Source organism: Poecilia reticulata, linkage group LG5 (genome assembly GCF_000633615.1).
Source record: "Poecilia reticulata strain Guanapo linkage group LG5, Guppy_female_1.0+MT, whole genome shotgun sequence".
Taxonomy (NCBI): domain Eukaryota; kingdom Metazoa; phylum Chordata; class Actinopteri; order Cyprinodontiformes; family Poeciliidae; genus Poecilia; species Poecilia reticulata.
The window spans coordinates 5,357,417-5,382,193 of NC_024335.1; the positions used below are offsets into that span (position 1 = coordinate 5,357,417).

Below are 24,777 nucleotides of genomic sequence, written 5' to 3' on the forward strand. Positions count from 1 at the left end.
GTGAAGACACAGACACACACCTGCAGTTTCTGTTAATGTTTCATAAGTTTTTATTGAAAGAAACTGATTTGGAAATATTTGTCTTTTACCAGATTTTGCTAATTTTTCTTATTTATATGATATATTATCATTTTGGGCTTTAAAATACCAACATTTCCACTTAATCTTATAAATTACTCTGTCTGATCATGTAATTTTTAACTATCAAATGATTGATAATTTGACTTTTTACCAAATACTTTTATACTCTTACTTGAGTAACTTGCTGGATGACTTTCACTTGAGTAAAAATATGTTGAAGTTGTGCTACTCTTGCTTACAATACAATTTTTGGGTTCTCTGCCCACCTCTGGCCACATATGCTCTAAAAACAGACACACACACACATCCACTCTACCCAAAAAAACCCTCGTCTCTCATGCATCAACACCTTTTCTTTCCATTTGACAGGCTGCTCCACCCGCTAGTTTAAGATGCAACGCGTTTCTCCTAATATGCCCAAAGAGCACGAAGCCCTAATCTAATTAGAGTGTCAGTCAGCAGAGTGTTCAGCCAAAGAGAAATTAGGAAAGCACAAAATCTACAAACAGGGGGAAAAAAATCATCTAGCAGGGATGTAGCATATCTAACCGCCCCACCAGATTCTCCCCTCCCCGCCCACCACCACCTTCTTTTTGTGATATTTTTTTAATGGGCTCACTCTTGCCCCCGCTGAGATTCATTACCTGGCCTAATTATAAAGGCAAATGAAATCAACTCAATACATTATTAATAGAGAAGCACTATTGGGATTCATTTGCAGCATTTGCAACAATATGGTATATTCCAACTGTTTTCATGCCTGATTTAGCACACACACCGATAAGAATGAGGTACGTGAATAAGGTGGAAGTGAAGAGAGTGAGGACGACTACAAAGCTGGACCGGACAGAAAGAGTTTTGAGCAGAAGAGGGGGGGAAAGGATGAAGCGAAGAAAGGTTTTGGAGGAGAAGGAAGAGGGGGTAGGGATTAAAGAGAGAGCTGGTTTTTCCACTTGAGGGTCTATTGATGCTATATTGGATGCAGCTACTTATGAACAGGTGTGCTATGTGTGGAGGACTGTGACCCAGGCACCACTTCCTGCATGGCTACACATCCGATTGAGGCGCATTGGAGCCGGACAGAGAGAAAGCCAGAGAGAGGGAGAGGCAGGCATCAGCCCCCTCGGGCCTAAGATGAAGGGACAGCCGTGCCGCATCCTCCCTCCTTCAAACCAGGAGGGTGAAAGCGAGGAGCGCAGCCCAGCCACCGCAAGACTACAGCTTCAGAGTGTAAGCAACCATGAATAAAAACGGACTTTGCAGAGAAGTAGGGCTTATAATTATTCGCTCTGAATCAGTTAAAGCCTTTTCTCAAATATCCCCCAGGAGGCATCAGGTTAAAAATCCATTTGTGGGAAGTGTAGCATGACAGTGAGCTCGTCTCCCTGGAGACCGACGATATGACAACAGGGGAAGTGTATAAATATCTGTTTTACATATTTATATGAAACATATACTACAGACATGTGGAAAAGGAAGGGTGTCGGTGTTCAACTGGTCTGTGTCTCTGCGACTTTAAAGAAAAGTAAATGTTCTTTAAACTGGACAAGCAGATTTTATGAGGATATCATCTGAATTTCAGTCGTTTATAAACTAAATATTCTCCTTGAAAAAGGAGAAAGAGCTCAGATCATTTACTGCTTGAGCAAAACCAACTTAACTGCAATTAGTTTAAATATGAAGACAATTTAGTTCATTTGAAAACTTTTGTTTATTCCAAAATACATGAAATCAATTCTTCCTTAGTTTTATTCAATAGAAACCTTTTAAAAAATTGAACCGTTTCAATGTTTTGACATAGTTTTACGTATTAATCGAAGAGTAAATGTACTTAGGGTACAGTTGGCATATTTAGGTTTAAATGAATCTTTTTGATTTTTGATTTGGAGTTTCGACTTTAATCTAACTGAGAATCTGTGAAGGGAGTAAAAATTAGGGTGATGGTAAGGAGGGCTCCTAACCTCACAGACTTTCAGCTGATTACCAAAGATAAATGGCACCATGTGCCAAAATCCAGTTTGCATTTGTAACAAAGGTTTATGGTTGAAATACCAATAAATATTTTCCAGTGACTAAAGAGAAAAATGAAAACAGCTTCCAATATCCAGTTTTTAATGCTAAAATGTAGATAAAAATGTAAACATTGTTCAAAACCGAGCCTCCTTTTACATTGTTTTATTATCTTCTGAGGAACTCCTGTCTCGTTTCCTATCAGATACAAACCTTTAATAAGTGTTCACTTCCTCCTACTCCTTTTCAAACAAAAAATAAACTTGGTTATGTATGCAGATGTCTTCTCTGTCCTACTGACCGCTTGCCCTCTTGTTTTTACAAACCTTTTTGAAATAAATAAATCAAATAACTCAAGCTTTGGCTGCATGATCTAAATCTAAATCTGCCACCGGTATGAATAATTTTGGGCTGAACAGGAAATGTAGGAGTGAATGTTATGTTGGCATTTAAATGTTTATAAATTGAACAGTCAGTGGACCACAGCAGCATACACATCACAGTATTTCATTTTCTCCTTTTCTAGATTAAAAGTGTGCACCCTCTTGCTTTAAAGGTCAACTGCAAGAAATGCAAAGTTCAACACATTGAAGAAATGAAGCCCTACCACAAGGTTTGATATTGAAAAGGGCCATAAAAATACCAGCGTTAAAAGTGAACAGCTTCACTGAGTCTGAGTGTAAACAGAGCTTGTTATTGCACTAATTATCCTTGTGATGCTGATCACATTGTCATTTTGCACTAACAAGTTGGAAACTGCCAGACTGAAGGGGAGGTTGGTGGGAAGTTATGTTTGTTTTTAAGGTTTACAGAGAGGAGGGAAAAAAAGATCCTGGGAAAGACGAAGACAAGCTGGAGGTCTACTTTACCGTCACGCCGTCTTTCCACACATGCTCCTTCTGCAGCTGCTCCGCCTCTCGGACCAGTTTCTGGAAGAAAACACACAAAAATCAGAAATCTGCAGCATTTGGATTTAGAGACAGGATACTGATCCAGGAGAACCTTTTTGAAGTCATCACATTATTTTAGCCGCATTACAATTGTTTATTTTTATTTTTATTTAAATTTTGCTGCGGCCCGGGGGTGGGGGGCGTGAACCGTCAGATAAGGCTTCTGGATGTTGGTGTTCCCGCTAAATCCTGAATATACTCAATTTGGGTTGTCTTGGCCCTTTTATCGCAGCCTGTGGGGTTTTCCCTGACTGGGAACGAAAATACAACCTGCTGAATGTGACAGGTAGCCAATCAGAAAGCGCGGTGACGACAGAACAGAGGGGAATCCCAAACAGCTGACATATGAGCAACTGAGAGTCCGGTGGATATTGGAGATGATATGTGGAAATGTTTATTATTATATGGAAAAGTCATTATTATATGTTTATGTTTATTCAGTTAAAAATGTTAACTATGAAAAAACATATTCACCTCCAAATCATAGTGCAGCAAATAGAGCGGCTGCTCCCGTCGTCTTTTATCCACCGCCTTTTCTTTTTGTTACATCTTTTATCTCTTAAAATGAGTCCACAAACTATCACTATTGCTTCTACATCGTCATCCGTGTTTAGTTATTCTAAATTCCCGTATGCTATGTTGGAAGCTTTGTGGAGTTTCTTCTGGAATCGCGATGTTCGTGTCTGGAATCGGTTCGTGTTGCTCCTGCCTTGGAGACACGAACCGATCGAACCTGTTGTTCTTTTATCAGCTCTGTGTCACAGAGGTTTGGAGAATCGGTCGACAAATCTTAAATCTTTCCATCTAAACCAGACTTAAGACTCAAGCTCTACTCATCTCCTCTTGACCGCAGCCCAAACGGTCTCTGACTCTGGTCGCTATGGTAACATTTACATATCCCTTCAAAATAAGATACAGATGCGCCACAAAAAYTWACATTTTACTTTCGTGAACATTTTAACTCACGATAATGACTAACGGTAGCCCTGAGCTTGTTTCTCTGCAACGAGACAGTCCCATCTGGGAGTGACGAGAGACAATGACACCCGAAGTGTTGCTTATATCCACAGCCTGCTTGGCCTCTATGTGGCAAAACAGTTTGAAGCTTCACTGCTTCATTAGCAGCCGGTCACCGCATGTTACGCAGAGCGGCTTGTAATGTGGGACTCACCTACMGSTCCGGGATAAATTCATTCTCCTGTCTCTTCTCTGGGGCTTTTCCCCTTTGCAAAGAAACTTTCCAAAGACATCTGATCTGTTTCTTACTCATTTTGCTGCTTCTGGGCTCAGTGTTGGCTCGCAAGTAACCAAGAGAATCCGGTTAAACGATTTTCAAAATAAAAGATCCTCCAGACTCAAATAATACATAAAACGGAAATGCTGAATTATTTATTGTGCGGCCCGGTGCCAATTGGTCCACGGATGGGACCACTGCTATACGTGATATTTACAGTTTTGCTCCATGCAATTAATTTTATTTTGTTTGTAACTGTGGATAACACAACTATTAAAGACTTTCTTTCATGCTTACTAGCACAAACACTGTGATTTGTAACAAAATGTATTTGTAAATGCAAATGTATGAAAGAATACGAAATTTAAACAATTATTATATAGCCTTTTATAGCCAATGCTATAAAAAGTGTAGGCTACATTTTTCTACAAGTAGTAATCCAATTAAAACGGTGCCAAACAACAATGCTTCAATGCCTTAGTTCTGCAAACCTCTTATCAGGTCATATTGAGATAAAATGTTTAAATACTTAGTATTTTTATCTTACTTTTGCTGTGTGTTTTCATCATAACACTATAGCAATAAGTTATAACACAGAAGTAAATGAGTAAAGTAGTTGAGGGAAAATTCACTTCATATTTGTGTGTTTACAAACTTTTACCAAGAAAGAGCTTCATGCTATCCTGGCATATAAACATGACGTGATACAAAAGCCCTTTTCTTAGCCTCTCTTCAAAATGGAAAATATGAGAAAACAACGCATTCAAAGAAAGGAGGTGTGATGATCTTCACAAGTCAGGAACACCTAGTCACTGCAGAGCAATAATTAAATAGCTTAATGTGACAAACAAAGCTGGATGAGGATGAAAAGGATGGAAGCTGATGTGAAAAACTCTCCAACACTCGCTGGTAAAGAACTGCAGCACTGAGTGACATTTTCAGGTAATTTAGTCGACCATTAGATGATGTCAATAACACCAACCTAATGATATGGAGACAAGCAGGAAAAAGGTTTTTCTGTCCTACCTTCACAACTGCTGGGTATTTAGGCAGATCTGAGCTCAGATTAAATGAATAACTTCAGCTTTTAAGTAGCATTTACTCTTCTTGTAATTGCAAGTGATGAACATGTGGAAAAGAACCTCAAGCCCATGTTGAGCATGGTGAAAGATATGTGGTGCTGTGGGTAATTTTCCTTGCATTTGCCTTTGTAAATGGCATCATAAACTTTTTTAAATGCTAGTACACTTTAAGATAAAGTCTGCCAGGTTCTACCAGGAAAAGAAACAAAAATGTGAAACAGGTTTGCTTTTACAGAATCCAAACTCTTTCCACAGACATTTCAGTACTCACTTCAATCTAATGTGTCTGTGAACGTTTTATCCTAAATTACCATAAAGTACCCCTGCAAGGTTATGTTGTTGCAAAATGTTCTGTCATAATGTATTCGGATCTTCAGCGCTTTTTGGATGACCTTGAAGAACCCTCCACTCTCGACTGGGAAGTAATCCAAGTAGCAAATACATCTCAGCCTTCGAAACGTCCCATCCTTCCTCCTCTTCTCCCTCACTTTCATCTTGTGTCTGTATCTAGGTTTCCACAGGCCTCTAGGGGGCGATGGTGAAATTATTTTTGTCCCAGAATGGCGTGATTGGCCACAAATCCCCAAGGCTCTGAAATTACTCACCCCATTTAGACCCCCTGTTACAGCTAGAGCTCATTCATCTGAGGACGGGCCACGAAGACTCCCGTCGCCTATCGAGAGAGACGTTTTATCTACAAAAACACTCAAAATATAAACTCCCACTATAATAGAAGCTATCTTATTTCCTGCCCACCTCTTCTTAGCGGTTCCAACAAAGCCTCTTCATATAATGTAAACAATTTTCCCGGGATAAGAACGTAAAGCTCCTATCATGAGGCAAACATACTATGCTGACTTAAAGCGTCAGCACTGTATGTTTTAGTACATATAAAAGTGCAATATGAAGAGGAATTTGCACTGATTTTAATCCCTTGGTTGCATATTTTTATTTTTAAAAATAGCTAAAAATAATTTTAAAATGAACCGATGTTGGTGTACATTTGATAGGAATATAAACAACAAAATAAAGTGCCAACACAGCACAAACATAAGCTTGAGACGAAAGCCAAAGTAAGGAGATTTAAAATCTCAACCGTCTGTTAACTGGGGTAAACCGTCCTATAAATTTGGGGCAGCCAGTGGAAAAGTCTAATCACCTTTATGTTGGATCTGCAATGCAGAGAAACTGGCTGGTTGGCAGCAGCCTTCTTATGTTTATTAGACTGGATAAGAAAGATGGAGCCAGTCCACCAAAACTTTGAAAGTAGGAGCTACTTTCAAAGTCAGTCTGGAAATGCACTTAGAAAGAGGGCAAAGATACAAAGACTGGATGCAAATGACTTATTAGAAATTCGTTTGTTACTTTTAAAGGTTACATTAATATGATCAGCCCACCCAATGCAGATATAAATGCTCCTCTGGGAAGGCTTTCCATACAATCCAGGAGTATATTTTGGAAATTTTAGAAAAGAAATACATCACCAAGGCAGAATGGATCTATACTTTCATGTTGTTTATATAAAATTTTTACCCCATGCTCTGAATGGCACAGCTAGAATTGAGACGCAGTGGATCAGGAAACGCTTTCCAGACTTTTCCTGTCTAATTTTGGTCAACCTATGCAAATTTTATTCTTAGTTTACTATTCTTAGCTGACAAGAGTGGGATTCGGTGTTCCCTTCTGCTGCTGTTTCCCATCTGCTTCAAGGTCAGAAGTGTGGTACATTTTATATGGATATTTTACATACACTGGTTTTAACAAGAGGTTATTGTTTGAGCTGCTCTTGACTTTCTATCAAATCAAACCAGGACTCATTCTCCTCTGACATCAACAAGAGAGATTCACAGTTTCTGAAACATTCAGCACATCAGCCACCAACAACAGTGACATGTTCAAAGTTACTCAGAGCTAGCCTGTAGTGCTTCCTTGTTCAGGTTATGTTAATGGTCTATAAAAAACATGTTCTTAGATTATGAGATTTCAGTCTGGTCAGTTCTGCCAATTTTGAGCTCCTTCCAGAATGAGCTGGTTTCAGGGCGTCTTGTCACTTTAAATCCAAATGAGCTCCAGCCGGCCACGCCCCCAACTCAACGTCTACACTCGCATGAGACAAAGGCTGCAAACAGATGCAAAACTATATAACTGTGCATCGTTGAAAAGCAGAGCTATATGCACCTGCACAACCAACAAGAATGCAGCAAGTGGTTTCTGAATAGTAAGTCAACAACAAAAACACATGTCTATTCCAGCAGCCATTGTACAGCACATTCAGCAGTAAAACCAGCAGACCAAATGTGCTGGAGCTCTGCTTGGGTTGCTAGGCAACACTCCTGAAAATGGCTGGGGTTGCTAGGTAACAATGTGATGCCCTTGGAAAGTGACGTAACAACAGGGACGTTTTTGAAACAGTTTATTTTCAGATACCACAAAAAAAATGTGGGTTTTTAAGCACTTTAGCTATGGAAGCAGTTGAGACCCAAATGGAAAAACATAAAAAAGCAAAATATGGATTTTGAATAATAGGTCCCATTGAAATCTCCTGATTTAAGTAATATTCCGATACTCAGTTTGAACGTAAGGTAGTCACTTAAGTAAATTCATTGAGTTGCTGCCACATGGTCGGCTGATTCTGTTTCTGTGGTTGACAAGCAACTCTTCATAATCCAAAATATCTCCAACAAACACACTTATTCAGTTTTAGAAAGAACAATTCAGCAATTTTTCATTAAACAGGACGAGTTTCGCAGCAGTGGAATCACAGTGGTAATCTCTTGGTAAAACTATAAACATTACAGGAATCAGTTTGGGATTTTAAAAAAAACAGCCACACAATAATCTCCAGGGACATTTGATTTCATTTCGCCGTAACAGTATATATATGTGACTTGGATGTTTTTTAATGTATTGTATTTTGCATTGGTTGATATTAATCACATGTTATCTTTAATATGGCAGCTCTTTCATCCCTTTAGCTCAGTCTTTTTTGGGAGATTTAATCTCTCGGCAGAACTGTACTTTGTTCTTTGTGAATTTTCAGCTCATATTTCTATCTCTATGTTCCTCCAGCCGTTTCTCCCCAAGCATTCCTCCAACCACTCCTCCCTCCTGGTGGACAACCATTTCTCAAAGAACCGCTCTCTTCCAGAGCAGGGTAACGTAGCCACCCCGCCCCCTGCTACAAAATTGCCATGTGTCTTAGCGTGGCGTTCGCTCTTCTGTGTTAGCCCAGATGGATTGGCAAGACAAACAGCCAATGAATCACAGTGAGAGATGTGGGAAGGAGGGGGGAAGGGATATATCATCTATGCTGGTGGCTGGAGCCCAAGCAGCTTAGAGCGCCGGATGAACATAGTGAGATCAGCACAGAACAGCCCAGATAAGCTCTGTACTGGCCCACACAACACAGAAAATAACACAGGCACAACCACACCACAAGCGTCAACAGCACCAACTTGTACTGCAAAATACATCATGTTGTTGGTTATTTGTCACCCAGCCAACAGTCAAGGTCAAGAGCCAAACAGAGTTCTGTGATGGATAGCTAAACGTGAAGCGTGGGCATTTAAACACGGAGGAATCTGACATATACAGCACTGTGCACATGTTTAAAACCACTTCTGAGGAAAAAGCTAGACATTGTTTTAAAGATGATTTCATCAATAGTGTGGAAGTCTCCGGAGGTCCTAAAGGCAGACCTGCTTTTAATTTTACTTATGCACAACCACAGCAGCTTCGAAGCATCTCCTTAATAAATGTGACAGTGTGGACAGATGGAGGACAACAGAAGAAGAAGAAATTAAAAACTATTGACAGATGATAAACAGTATAGCATTAAGTAGCTAATATATTTAACAAAAAGGACTAAAGGACATGAAGGGATGATCATCTGCTATTTACCGAGATTTAATCTAATGCAGACTATGGCTGCATCTAATAATTATTTTAGTAATCAAGTATTCTAATGATTATTCTGATGATTAATTGAGTAATCTTGAAAAGAAAATAGGCACATTCTGCAGATTTTTCATGTAACCACTTAAGTGTATTTCATGCAATATTACAAATACATAAGAAAACGTAAATAAAAAAGTAATTCAACTCCTTTTGTAAGTAAAATAAAAATTGTATTGCTTAAAATGCAATAGCAGGCTTCCTTTAGTATACGCTTGATAATTTGTAGAAGGACGCATCTGTGGCTGGAAAAAATACTTCTGACATCAACATGTGAAAAGCTCAGCCTTTCTGTTTGACTTAATACAGTGTAGCCCTAATGTGTTGATTAGTTTTTGATTAACCAATTAATAATCGACTGTCAAAAGGTCCTAAACAGGAGATATTTTTACATTTGAACCAGGTAATGCCAAAGCTATGCCACGTAGGACGTTTAAAATGCTTACAGACGAAGGAGGTTTGTCATCTAAACTGAAAAATATGCAAACTTTTTGTAGAATTTTTGCCTTAACATCAGATCTGAGGTTGATGTTCGTTCAGTAAATGGCATGTTTTAAAGTTTGTATACTCCAGATAATTATTTGATGACTAAATTATTTGAGGATTATTTCAACAACTGATTAATCTCGATTAATTCAATCCCATTAATTGTTTCAGTCCTAATACAGACCTGGTTTTCAACAGCCCCTGGTCCTAAAACAGCCAAATCTCTGGCAGCTTTTGTTGCTTTAGATTTCTGATATGACCTCACAACAGTCACTTGAGAATTTGAACTTCAGCCTGTAAAGCATGTTAAATTATTAAAGAAATCAGAAAACACAGGTTTAATCTTGAAGGCAAATAGTTATTTTCTGTTTGGTAGCTACATTAGCTACCAAACTAAAGAACACAGGCTAATTTTTTAGTAAAGGCTGCAGTCCACATAAAAAGTTTGCACAAAAATACAGAGGAGTGTCCAGAATGCAGTATTTATTGAAAGTTGTTTCCTGGTGTCAATGTGACATTAAGCTGGATGGAGGCCCACCTGACACAGATCAGTGCCCAATGTGCTAAAAAGGTTTAATCACATTCTTAAGTATTTACTTAGCAAAATCAAAGGTTCATGAAGAAGAGACTGGGTAACACTTTATTTGAAGGGGTGTGCATAAGACTGACATGACACTGTCATAAACATGACATAACACCTGTTATGAACATAAAGAAGTCTTTATGAATGTTTATGTCAGTTGTCATGAAGTGTCATTCGGTAAATAATGACACTTTTAATGCAAAGTTGCTCTAAAAGTTGCATTGAAAGTCCATTAAAAATGCCAACTTTGCATTAAATTATCATAATTTACAAAATCATGCAAAGTTAACGGCACAATAAACGGCTTTCATGCAACAGTAACTTCTTTCTCCGGCATTAGCGCATTTAGCGCTAGCATGCTCTTCCTGGCTCTGATTGGCTCTGATTGACGGGCAGCGGTGCATTTCTTCAGACAGATATAGTAGGTCAAGGAGAAAGTGGAGAAGCCTGACTTTTTCAGGATACTTTATGGGAAAAAAAAACAAAACATTACTGTAAAAGTTTCATCCTGCTGCTTTAAGGAAGCCCAGCTGATTCCAACCATTCAATAACTTTTCAGCAACCCATCCTATTGATCAGGAATGTGATTAATATAACCAAACAAATCTATTATAGGTTTATTAATCTGTATTTGTGGATGCTCCATGCACAACCAGGTGATCTCTGATCACCGTTTTCCAACAGGGCAGCGAACGAGAGCCACACACTGCGATTCAACCAGGATTTAATGAGATTCAAATATTGGCAAAGCTTTTTCGGAATGGATTTGGAAAAGTTTTTGGCTACAAACAGTAATTGTCAGCCCAGGTTGATCCAGCACATTGACATTCATATAACTCTGTGGCAGGATAGCTTCAAACAGCCTCTTTCTAACTATACATTAGTGTTGAAATTTTGAAGAATTGCCTCAAATTAGGCAGAATAAGCAACAAAAGTGAATGATTCAAGTCTTTATGGAAACACTGTTTCAACAAACCCCTTAAATGGCCAAAATACAACAAGCTGTTGAGGAACTCCACTGGTGAAGAAGTTGTGGTCGTCCACAGTTAATTCACAGAGCAAGACGGCAGCGCGGAGGAAATAACCAGAATAACGGAAAGCTCAGCAGGGGATGATCGGGATCTTTAATATTCATAACAGCTGAGTTTGCTCCGTTCCGGAGGGGAGCGGTTTAATCACTCAAAGTCATGTTGTTTCTCAGGGAATGACAGCACAACAGGGACGACCGGCGTCATGCTGGTGAGCGCCGACTCGACACCGGTCCGCCTTCTGTGATTGCTGCAGCCCATTCGGCCCCTTCACTGAGCATTAACTTAAAGGGCACTCGACACACCGCACCGTCGTCCGCGTGAGCCGCAGGGACTCTTCGAAACGGCCCCACAGTGTGGGTGTTTGAACGAGAGGGCACTCGAGAAAGACGCAACATGGACTGTACATGTGATTGTGGCTTTGAATAAGGTACTCAACATGTGTCAAATTAACCCCCTTTGCCTAGTCTCTCAGAGCACTCGAGTCACCTTGGGGACCAAAAAGACTGTGAAATGACTCCGCGGGGGTCACTTAACCTTCTCAGAGCCACTAAGGCAGCAAGGAAAGACCTCTGGTGAATTTTGTAATGATTGGCTACAATGAAGAATCACAACCACAACAGCAAGTTCCACAGCTCATTGAAAACGATCCCTTAATATAGAACTAGAAATCCATCTCACATTACAGAAAAAATAAAGATCTGATACGATTTAAAAAAAATCTTTTTATACTCACATGATCAAAAAGAGCCATACTTACCAGATTATTTCAAAACATCTCTTAGGGATGATCAAAGATTTTTCATTACAGCTCAAAATGCAAAGAGATTTAATACTTAATTGAAAATTTAATTTGATGCTGATTATTTTATAAATTAGTTTTCTGTCATGAGCTGAAAGAGTAGTTCAGAGGAATGCGTTGCCATGCAGCGGTTGTCCATTAGGGGGCAGCAGACGGAGGAAGTGAGCAGCAGCAGCCAGTGGAGCCTGTCAGAGTGAGAGCAGTCTGCTTTAAGCTCTTCATTCTGTCTTCTCCACTCGGCCGGGATTAAGGCCAATCATAGAAATCACTGAGTCAGAACCGGCCCCACAATAACAGATGGAGGGACTTTCCACTCCAGAATTTTAAAACATCACAGACAAACTCACTCTCACTTCGCCTGGCAGCTCCTCGTCGTCACCATTCCCCCCGTTTCCCCGCCTCCTCCACCGTTCTTTTTTATCTCCCCTCTTCGCCCGTCTTTTTTTTATCCTGCCATCATACCCCGTACTCCATTTCTCTCCATCTGTCTCAGTTTGCTGCCCTCAAACTTCCCCCCACACCCCCTTTTCCTCTAATGCCTTATTAATTCCAGCAACATAGTTACAACTTCAACTTCAAAACAGTTTAGCTGACTTCACAGGGAGCGGGGCTTGTCAGGAACAAATTGCAGAGTTGGGAAGAGGCTTGGGAAGTTGAAATGGACCCGTTTGTGTTGCTTGTCCTATTATTAAATGATCCCATTGCACCAAATACAAACAAATTGGTGTGTGGTGGTAGGGCCGAAGGGTACAGCTGAAAAACGTATCCCAGCATGTGTTTTATATCAGTTGAAATGTAGATAATTAAAGTTTTTTCTTTTAAATTCGTGATACACTGCCAAACTGGATGTGTGACCTTTCCTATTTCACCCAGTTTCCACTCTGCTGTTGTCTTTTTATAAGGCTAAACCTTAAACTTCTGCTGCGCAAACTACTCAACAAGTTGTTGCTAGGTAACCATAGAATGAGAGAGTTGCTAGGTAACCAGAGAGTGAGTGAGTTGAAACCACAAACCCTCCTTTTCTCATTGAGCTGCTGAAGCCTTTCCTCTGCCTACATCTCCCAGAATGCTGTTTGGTTCTGGATCGGAATTCAGTGAATATTTTTTTGACCCTTTGCACGTGATGTCACGCTCTCCAGAACTCCGCCCACTCCGCCATGACGGATGTCAAAACAACCAACATGCTCCTTTAAAGCTAGTCTAAAAACAGACATCTGCAACCTGACATCGCTTCTATTTAGTTGACGTCACTTTAATAAAGGCTATAGGGTGCTGCACGATTGGCTGCACAAACAGACAAGGATAGAAACCAAACTTGTCATTTTATTGTGTAACTTAATGAGGAAAGATGGCGGCGATGGACAGCAGCCATCAATCATAATGACTATCCGCCCTAGATGTGATCATGAATTTGCAGAGAACACTTTTTACAAACAGAAGACTAACTTTCATGACCTGTATAAGTAAGCATTTTTAGAAAGATATCAAATATTGCATTATAGAAAAGGTACAAGTGTAACTGTTAGTAACCATGGAAACAATGCCGCACCGCCATGTACCCTAGCATGTACGGAAAGAACTGATAAGCATCTCGTCTTTTGAACGTTTTTAATGTTGCTCCAGTGTAAAGGAGTAACGCTGTTTATGACATGTTGATATAAATCATGAGGTGTGAATTCAGGCAAAGTTGGTAATTTGTTCAACACCTCAGGAGGGATGAAGAACGGGCCGGTTTCTAAGCTAGTTGTTTCAAACTTTTATAAATACCGCCGTCTGTGAGCCACAACCAGGTCTGTTACGTTCACAGACTAATAAACTGGACTGGAACAAGTAGAAACCATGAACAAACTGGAAAAAACAATTTCAGTCACTCTGTTCAATACTCCCATCCCTCACTCCCAATTTCCATCACGGCATCTTGAATTATTAAATTACATAGTTGCAAAGGGTCAATATATTTATTATTGAATATTATCTTTTGGTATTAATCAAGCCCTCCGTGGTGGATATTTCTTTAATAGATGCTCCTCTTCAGTGTCACTACACAATGTACATGTCCGTAATGGCAAAAATAATGACCCATAATTCCAGGTCTCTGGTCGAGTGACAACTGGCAGATGGGTATTGTAGTCCTTATTAGCAAACTGTAACAGAGGATGTTCATGGATGGGTGGGAAAGCACGTCTTTGTTCTGAGATCCAGAGCACCCTGAGGCAGGCCCGTTTGCAGGCGCCGTGCATGTATCACTATTGTAGCATTTGCTCAGATAATCCCTGCCTTTGTTTCTATCCCATAATCTTCCCCCACCACAACGGAAATGTGAACAGTTTCTTTAGCCGTTCTCCAGTCGTTTCTCACTCCACTTTAGCTGTTTCTAAAGAGACTGGATCTGGAGCGAGCTCTCACCTACCCACAGCAGCAGCAGCTAGTCACCAGCTTTTCACAAATCAAACAGCAGCTTTTATACGCTCAGCGAAGACCCAGAGAAGCACCATATTCCAACAGCAGCCTGCCAGCATTGTTCTGAAGCCTCTGTGAAGATCTCTGAGACAAAAAAGGCAGATGTCTTTACTTTGGAACAATACAGTGAAGCTCTGCAGCAGCTATATTCATTTATAATGGATCCTAAGAGTTTCACTGACAGTAATTGACCTTGATCAGAGGCTGTTGTGTGCTCATCACTCTCCTTTTAAATTTATGATGACGGTATAATCAAACTACGATTATGTTAGAAGCTCAAGTCAAAGAAGCAAATAAGCTTTTACAATATTCTGACTGCTGATATATCGCCATCAAAAGCAATTTCTGAGGCTTTATTCTGTAGATGTTGGGATGCTAGAGGTCGACTTTATGACAATAAAGACCCAAAACTATTATAAATTGTGGATGCTCAGACAAAACGGAGAGCAAAAGAGCATTGTATATACAAACTGTCCTTACGATCCACTGACAGATAAATGCATGAAATTAAGTGGCATTATATTCTCAAGCCGTAAGGAATACCATCATGTACGACCACTCTGCACAATTTATTAAATATTAATCCTCAATATCAGTGTGTGCTAAATTGCAGTTGCTATAAGAAATGCTTGCATGTCAATTTTATAAATTTATATTACATATAAATGAAAGGTTTATATTTTAAGAGCTATTTGTTCACACTTTGTACATTAATGAAACATTCAGATAGTTGTGCCTCCCTCTACGCCCACAGCCATTAGAGATTTAATTGGCTGAAAATGACAGTTTTTAATGAAGCAAATAAAGTTGAGGTGAAAACATTCATTGATCACGGCCAACATTGCAATATATAGCAATACTGTCATTAAGCTAAGAGCATCATGCATTTAAATTAATCTAAAGGTATCTTTATTTTCTTAGTCAGCTTTCAAATGACCTTCCATTCTTTAGCAATACAATATTGATATAACATTGCCTTTTTTACTAATTAGTAAAAAAAAGTACAATATTTACAATAAAACTACAAATACCTCTGTGTATTTGTATTTTAATTATTGTATTATTCATTTTCATTAACTTATTTTAACATCACATGAATATGAACAGTTTAATTTTCTTCATTGTCAGCAGATTTTTATATATGTGTGTTTGTTTGGTTCCTTACGCCATGTTTTTTATTAGATAAATGTTGTTTATTAATACTGGAGGCAGTTATTTGGGTCAAGGGTCTGATTTTAAATCAATAAAGTACTTTTCCTTGGTTAATTGGCATTCAGCACAATCTGTCCATCACTATTCTTCGCTCTTGCTCCGACTCACTTGTCTTATTTGCTTCCTTTCCCTATAGTTTCATAAACTACTTTTTATGTAGGCGTACATTTAAGTGGAGAGTTTCTGCTGCTTTTCACTGTTTGAATCCAACTACAGGGTTTATCTAATCACTCTAGACTGTCTAAGACAGAGCGTGCTTCAGATCTGTCAACCTACTTCTTAAATGTCAATTGTACTTGACAAAGGCTGGCAAATTTGCACAAGCTGATGAAAATGAGATCTTCTGTGGCCTTAATGCTTTGTTATACGACATTAAGTGAGATGTATTTTGCACAGGAAAATGGTGTTAAAATCATGATTCTCATTTTACCGTGCAGAAGAAGAAAAAACACATGGCTTTATGTTGTTACCAAATTGCCCACTTCAATGCATTTTATCTATTGAATAAAGCTTTTGCAGGGAAGTGAGAATGAGAATCCTCACGTTGTACAACCAAGCAATGTAACCACTTCACTGAACAATCCGCAGAATTTACATCCAAAGGTTGACACAGTCAACAATGAAAATTTACCTTTAAACTGCATTCACATTTACAGCTTATAATGGCTTATTATTTTAAAACCTTCTGAATTGAACAAAATACAATTTTTGCTCTCAATGACGCTCTGTGCTCAGTCTGATCTGAGGGAAACTGTCAAACAAGCGGGCAGCACTTGGACAACCAACTGGACAATAAAAGTCAAGAAAGATAACAGACTCAGCATGTTTCCAGATCACAGCCTGAAACCTGCATTGAATGGAGCTTGTATTGATTATTTATTGGTTTAAAGTGACCTACAAAACCCAAGTTCTAAGCTAAAATTAACACCTCGTGAGTGAGCTTTGCAAGATTACGTAGTCCTATCTGCCATGTCTGTCACTTTTGCTGTGTGAACACGGATTACGTGACCATACAAGCAAGGAACGTACTAGATGACATTTGCGGATTTCCTGAAAATAAATGCTTTGAACTGGATTCTAATTTAGTTTCTTTACTACACTATAAATTTTCAATTAAAAACAGGCAGTAAAAGTTTCAGTTTAACCCAAAATTCTGGCTCATCCAGACCCTTTTGGGCAAGTCAGAGCTTAAAAAAAAAAGAAAATGAAATCTGAAATAAAGCTCTTCTCAGTGTACATCAAACCAGACTGCGGCTCAGGATCATTCATCAAAGAAACCATTCTTCCAAACCAGTTCTTCTTTTTCATCTTTCTCCATCGCAGAAGTAAGTCCATGTAAAATTACACAGATATTAAGGTCAGGGTGCATGTATGCCGTACCAGGAGTACAGTCTCCTCATAGGTAGCATGAGCTGTGAATGCAGCAGACCTGTAGGGGGCTCAGGATGAGCAGCAATGAGTGTGCTGAAACAGGCAGAATCAGCTCACTGACACGAATGTCTGGTTGGGTGGACTCACACTCTATTGTTTGATTCACAGTCATGGCCATACGCAGCCTTTTTGCAGGAATTAACGAGACAAAATCAGAGAAATGGAGTGAGAGAGAAGCGAAGCTTAAGAGTGGCATTTACATGAGAGCAAGCACAATAGTTTCATCCCACTCTAGCAGTATGCAACGCGTCTCAGACGGACAAAATTGCTCTGTCTGGAGCGAGTGAGAAACACATAAAACAAAACACAACACAATATTATTCCACTTGAAGGAAACTGAGCCCATGACCGCTAACAGATGCATTAGATTGCACACTTGTTTTGTCCACTTCCTCAGCAGTGTGAGGGGGGAGGAGCAGATTGAAGTGAGAGTGATGAATGGAGGATGCTCTGACAGAGCAGCCCAGTTAGATTTAAAGGTGTCGCCTGTAAACTGATGCAGCTGAAAACATATTTTACAGGAACTGTACAAAAAGTCAATCATTGCTACATGTCACACTATGTATTTCAGAGTTTGGGTAAATTTCCTTGCAGTTTCCCTATATTAGCTCAGTATTTGGTAGCCTTCTATTTGAACTGCATGACTTGGGTATAACTTTTTTCTAAAAGCTTCTTAAGATCTGGCATTTTGGCTCATTCCTCCTGACAAACCTGGTGAAGCTCAGGCCTCAATGCTTACATTTTGTTTTTTTACCTCTACCCATACATTTTTTTATGAATCTGAATTGAAGACTGAAGTCGAATAAAAAACAAGTATTTTATTGTTCTTAATCTACTTTATAAGAAGATTTTGTGAGTCATTGTCCATTTTAAAGACCCATATAACTTCCTGGCTGATGTCTTGAGATGTTGCTTCAATATTTCCACATAATATTGTTACCTCACTATGCCATTTAATTTGTGTGAACATCTTCAGCAGCTTCCTTGCTTTGGTTTTGTATTCACATTTGGCTTTAAACACGTGTCCCAAGTTTTGCCTCAGATTAGGGCTGAACAATATCAAAACATGCGTTATGTGATAATATTGCTAAATCTTGTTTTAACAACATGACTTGCAACGAATAAGCAATTAAAACTGTTTATGTCTATCAGCCTTTGATTCATATTAAATATAGTATGTGGGTAAAGAAAATGTTATGCAGCAAATTAAAAAATAATCTAGTATTTCCATCTCAATAATTTTAACATAAAAGTTGCTTCTGATTTCTGGCATTGAAACAAGTTAGTTGTAGTTATTTTAGCATCTCACTGCCTCTTTACCTTGTAAAGCTTCTTGTGTTGCATTAAACAACAAGTGTCAACAAATATACAGGCGCATGAAGAGAGCCTGAGTCCAATAATTAAATAATTGCCGTACACTTATTGTGGTCTTAGCAATTCTTCAAAAAATGCAGATTTCAGACAATGATGTTGTATTACTAATATGTGGCCCTAGCACTGATTAATCAAAATGTTGTTACTTAATCAATCGGAAACTTTTGAAAGCTGTGAATTCATCATCTAGTTTTTCTCAATGTTTTATAAAGGAAAAGCAATTTAAACCTTTGAATTTGAATTTACTTTGGTAATACTAACTGATGTAAAATGGAAAACATTTAGTCAAACGTTAATTTAGACAGTGAGCGAAAGACACAATGTGCACACACTGTATGGATACATCTGTTTTCAACTTTATATGCATGTTCTATATTTGTAATCAGGTCAGAAACGGCCCCACTAATCAACATGCAATCAGTTAAACACTGGTATTTGCATTGCAGTTTCAACAAATATAAAGGTGGAAAAAGCCACTGCAATCTTCATTTCTGAAGACTGGCTTTTAGAAATACTGAATCCACTTCCCTTTTTCAGTCTATAATTTCTTTTATGTAACCGTTTCACCAAATAGTGATTTGAATGGGGAGTCGGAACAGAATAATGTCACTGCAAAATAGGCAATTCACTGGAGGAAGTTGATTTTATTCCTCGTCTCATTCCCACCTCAAAGCCAGACTAAGATAATCTCCGTCCATCAGTTTAGAAACCTGTCATTTCCCCTCACCTCTGCACAGCAATGTCTGCAGTTCAAGGGTAAACAGTTTATTTTTTGCCTCCCGTTTTTGCCCTTTCACTTCAATCAGGTTCATTCTTACTTGGTGATTGCTGATAGATTGCTGAACGCAGTTCGCGCCCATGGCTTGCGAGGGCAGTCGTTATTCAGTTAAAAGGTCACAATGTGTTCCAAGAGCAATATTGTGATGTATTGCAGACGTACTTTGCTCCCTCCTTCTGTCTTCGCTGCTTCAAAGGGAAAAAAATATGACAAACCCATTGTCAAATCGTCAGGGAGCCCGGTGACAGAAAACGGGTTTTGACAAAGTGTATCACTGACAGTGTGTGGCCGGTCGATTGTTCAAGACTTTACACACACATGTGCCCACACACACGAACACACACCCACGCACGCACCCCACAGAGTATTCCAGCAGACATAGGAGTGGAAAAACATGCAGACACGGCCGTCTCTCAAAGCAATTACAGCAGATTGAAACCAAATTAAATTTGAAGCCTAGAGCAACACCGGCGACTGAACGCCCATGACAGATATGACAGGGGAGGAATGGGAGTGCTGCGGGACCAAAAGTGGGAGCAGTGATGTAGGAGAACGGCAGGTGTGGGTCACAGGGGGAGAGAGTGGCGTGGAAAGAAGAGAAGGTAGGGAGAAGTAGGGCAGAGAGTCGGTGTCATGCAGAAGAAACATCAGCAGTGAAGTCTAGCAAGATTTAACACACCATATGGATGGCTTTAACTATATATTTTATGTGATTCTGCAGAGACTTTTGAAAGCAACCCATATGTTTTTGGTCGTACCTTAAGGGCTGCCGCTAGTTGAAACGACTTTGCTTTACATTCATTACCAAAATAAACCACGTTGTACATTTTAAACTGGCTTACGATGTATCCTCCATCACATTGCGTTTCATTATATGCACTTTTCCACAGCTGGAGGCTAGCATGGTGAACATTGTTTTTTAATTCAACCAGTGACAAAATTCACATGACTCAAATCACAAGCTGTTTTTTTCTTTTGTTAAACTAGTTTAAGTTGCAACTACAAGCTGTTGTTGTCCTGCAGATTAAGCCACAATAATAAAGGGAAGAAAATGAAGTTTTTCAATATTAATTTAAAACTAAAGACTGAGACTAAATTTATTTTGTGGTATTAATTTTATATTGGGAGGAAATCACATTAAATAATCTCTGCAAAGACATGGACACCATTTTTACTTACGCTGGAACTGTCTCTGAAAAATAATTTAGATTTCTGCAATAATAATAATAACAATAATAATAATAAAAGGTTTTTTGTTTAGATGGTGTTTCATTGATCCATTATACTTCAGTTTTGTTTGATGTTATAAACTGTATTTCAGTTATTGTTGTGTAAATGGGCAAAACCGAGCAAACACAGGTGAGCTGAGCTGTGGATCAACAAAGTATTGAGTGAATACTTTGGTTTCTTGGTTTCCTATTTTTAATACATTTCTAAATCAGCCAAAACTTTTTTCCCGCATTATCATAATGGGTTGTTTGTGTGTAACAAATCTGAAGATCAATTTCTTACAATTTAAAAAAGGCTGTGGCATAACAAAATGTGGGAAAAGTGAGGCGCTGCGAATATTTTCCTGAATTCACTGAACACCAGGCCAGTGAAAGCGTACAGCAATCTGGACAACGGGAAAAATTTAAAACACAGTACATGCTTGGTACAGTTAAGTAGATTTTCACAGTTTTTAGTCCTCCACAAAGTATCACTGCTCCACTTTCATTATTCCAGTCAAAGAAATCACAGAATTAGTTCTGGTGGCTCTTAAACATCTGATGTTATCTCCCCCTCCTGAGTGAACAGCTAATCCTCCTCTCTTCATTTTTTCTCTCTCTAACCAAGCTCCATCTCGTCTCTGTTTCTCCTCCCCAACAGCAAACTGTCTATCTCCCCCCGAGGAGGTTTTTCCTTTTTAAAACTGGAGAGGAATAACGCTAAGTGGCACAGCATTAAAGTACAAACAGAGTGTGCTGTGTAGCTATGTGAGCACACATGAGGAAGACTCCAATCACCAGCCAGTGGACTTAAAGTGTCTGATAACTCAGGAGTTCTGGCTCTTCTCTCTCTCTCTCTATCATTTCCTTCATTGCTTTAAGTCTGAATTTTGAAATCCAACCCCAGCATAAAGAGCTCTGTTAGTAAAAGCATAATCATGGATCTATACTGAGGTCTATACTTCTGCAGCAAAATGATGTAATTTCAATTGATAATCTGCTGCAGCTTCCTGTAAGTATGAACAAATTAAAGATGAAACAAAGTTTATGCGGCAGGTATTTTACCACTTCTTCATAGAAATATCATTTTGCAGGCAATCCAAATGATCCGTCTGCTCTGTGTCCTCCTCATTCAGTCGTAATCTATCACTAATAGTTTGTAAAACAAAAGCAAACCAAACATTCGAAGAGATGCAATTTACAAACTATGTCACTTTCTTAAAGAAACAGAGGCCCGATTTCAAGGCGTTAAATTACAAAGTCATATTTCTTCTGTAGAGCATTTTTATAACTGAACATAGATACTTGATTGTACTATAAAATGACACTATAGTATTGCCCCTTTTTGACAAAGCTAACACAAAGTGCACAAACTCTGCAAAAACAAAAAAAATGGTTAATTTACACAAGCTGGCACCAACAAGAACAAGAGGAAAACTTCTGTATTTTTGTCATATCAATAAATGCATGTTGTTCATTTTAGCTGTAAGAGAATGAATGCATGTCTTCTGATTTATAAAAAATTATGAATAGGCTATACACAATATGTTGTGGTTTTCTCTTGATGGCATGTGTTATTTTACTGTGGCCAAATTGCATCAGGGGGAGGTTGTTACCTTGGAAGAGTCAATGTTGGAGCAGACATACCTATACATCTAATTTTAGATGTATAGATAATTTTAGGAGCACAAGCAAACTCAGACTTAAAATCATTTAGCACCATCTGTTCCTAACAGAAATCATTAATGGTCACTCAAGGCAGGATGAATAAAAAGAATACTGTCTCTTTTTCTTACATTACGGTTCTTAAAGGGAAATATGAATATATTAATACCAGTATCAGTAGGTCCAAGTGTTACAAACCCTGAAGATTTGAAATAGGCAACAGACCAGTGAATATTTAATTATTTGTTTGTTGGGCCTTTGATAGATTTTTGGAAAAAATCTCTACTAAATCTAATAGAATGGCTTCTAAAGCTACAGAAAAGAACACAGCAGAACACATAAGCAAGTCAGATACTTCAGAAACACATAAAAAGCGAGAAGGAGGGAGAGGCGAGACGACAGGTGGGCAGCAATGGCGCAGTATAACCTTGACGAAGAGCGTCTTCTGACAAGCATCTGCCTCGCGTAATAATTTAGAAATAATCTCCATCCACAAAGGCCCAGCAGTCTGGCGAGGAAAGCGCTCTCTGGCTGATCGATCACTCCGATTCAGACAGCTGCCGCTCTCATTGTGCACAGGCCTGACATCGATCTTAGCCCGTTCTCCTCCCCCCTCCGTCGGACGGAGGAGGAGGATGAAAAAGTGGGACAGAGTGAAGCTGGCGGTGCCAAACTAAGGGAAATAAAAAGGCATGCAGATTGGAAATCTGATTTTAGAGAATATAGAGCAGAGAAAACTGGCTGAGGGGGAAACAGAAAACCTTAACAAAAGCAAAAGGGCGCATTTCCACAAACTATTAAGCAGGGCAGACGTTGTCCCCCATGACGCTTCGCTGTTCAACCAATATCATCCACCGGACAGCAGACAAAGCTTCTGTTGAAAGCCTGTGAAAGAGCAGCAGGTGGCCACCCACTTTCATAGAAGAACACACACTAGCACACACAGGCACAACCCTTCAACACATCCAATTACTACTCAGCATTGTGACAGCATTAACTGCCACCGTGCATGTGGCCCCTGGCTATTAATTGACTTTTAAATAGTCTGCCATTAGCACCAATTTAAATGAATAGATGTACTCCTCCGCCTTAACTCAGCACACTATGGTGAGGCTGCTGTTAGGAAGCAGAACCACTGAGTCATCTGAAAAAAAAAAAAACACACTGCGCAACAAGAACGGTTTAAAGTAGCAGAGTGATGACAAAGTGAGCCTCTAAAATATGCCATTATCATACACACCCTGATTGCAGTATTAGAAATGCAGTGGAAAGCCTCACTGAAACCCCTGAATGTAGCACTTGTCCTATCTAGAGTTTTCAGCTTCTGGAGGACAAGAATAGAAATTTTAGCCTTTCATCTTTGTTTACTCAGTAAAACTTGAATAAAAATTAAAAAGGGAGAAAATGCAGAATTTTTTTCCACCCCCCATCTTCAAAACAAACTGTTGACACTAACAAGAAAGCAGCAATTATCTGATTAGTAGCCTCCAGCCTTAGCCAACATTTAAGAGTTGGAAGTGCTCTTGAGAGAGAAAAAAACCCAATTAAGCCAAAAGAATACAAGTATACTTAAAAACACAAAATAACTGGTTTCCATGGATATGTTGTCAGCCATTTTGTATGCAACATTTTTGCACTAAACTGCATATTAGATTTTTTTTTGACAGTTTTTCAGTTTGACATTCAGCCTGGTTCGGTTTATCAACTCTGCTGGTTTTGGGCGTATCATAGGTAGTCAGGAAACTGAATATAAGGAGACAAGATGTGGAAACAATCATCTTACCTTCAACGTAGGTCTAGACAACATGGATGAAAAATTTATCACGGTGAATGTGTTTCATATCAGTCAGTATAGAAAACTATAGTTTAGTTTTTGTTTCAAATATTTTAAATACTGCCAAACTGGTGACATGACCTGCTCTGTTTTATCCACAGTTTTCACTGTACACTGTTTTATTTTTAAGCAGTTATGAGGTTCCTCAAAAACTTAAACTGCTGCAGTTACTCAGCAAGTAATCGCTAGGTAACCAGAAGTTCCTCAACAAGATGTTGCTAGGCAACCAAAGAGTACGTGAGTTAGTTGATAACACCAACCTTGCTTAGCTGGGTGAGAAAGCCTTTCTTCTGCCTTCATCCCTCAGAATGCTGTTTGGTGTCCAGGTCAGTGAAACTATTGAATCTATTGATGTTGATCACGTGTCACAATATATATCGTTATTGATTGATTGACCAGCCCCACTTGAATGTGAACAAACTAAAGGAAATAGTTGTAGATTTCAAGAGAAACAGGTAAACACTATTTCCATCTTGGGAAACGACATGAGAGTGATGGAGGAGTTTAAACACATCCGTGGTCACATGGACAACAGAATGAACTGGAGTTGTAACAAAGCCGTCGGCAAGAAGAGAGAGTAGACTTTACTTGAGGAAAATGTTGCA

General features: G+C 39.0%; 1 protein-coding gene across 7 annotated transcripts in view; it reads right to left on the minus strand.

Annotated features, from left to right (window-relative positions):
• cacna2d2a (calcium channel, voltage-dependent, alpha 2/delta subunit 2a) overlaps positions 1-24,777 on the minus strand; it is a 290,040-nt gene that overhangs the window by 103,508 nt on the left and 161,755 nt on the right. For all 7 annotated transcript variants that reach the window (XM_008408670.2, XM_008408662.2, XM_008408667.2 and 4 more), the window contains one exon: positions 2,961-3,020. In XM_008408670.2, the coding sequence (XP_008406892.1) occupies positions 2,961-3,020 (60 nt within the window). The remainder of the gene's footprint in view (positions 1-2,960; positions 3,021-24,777) is intronic.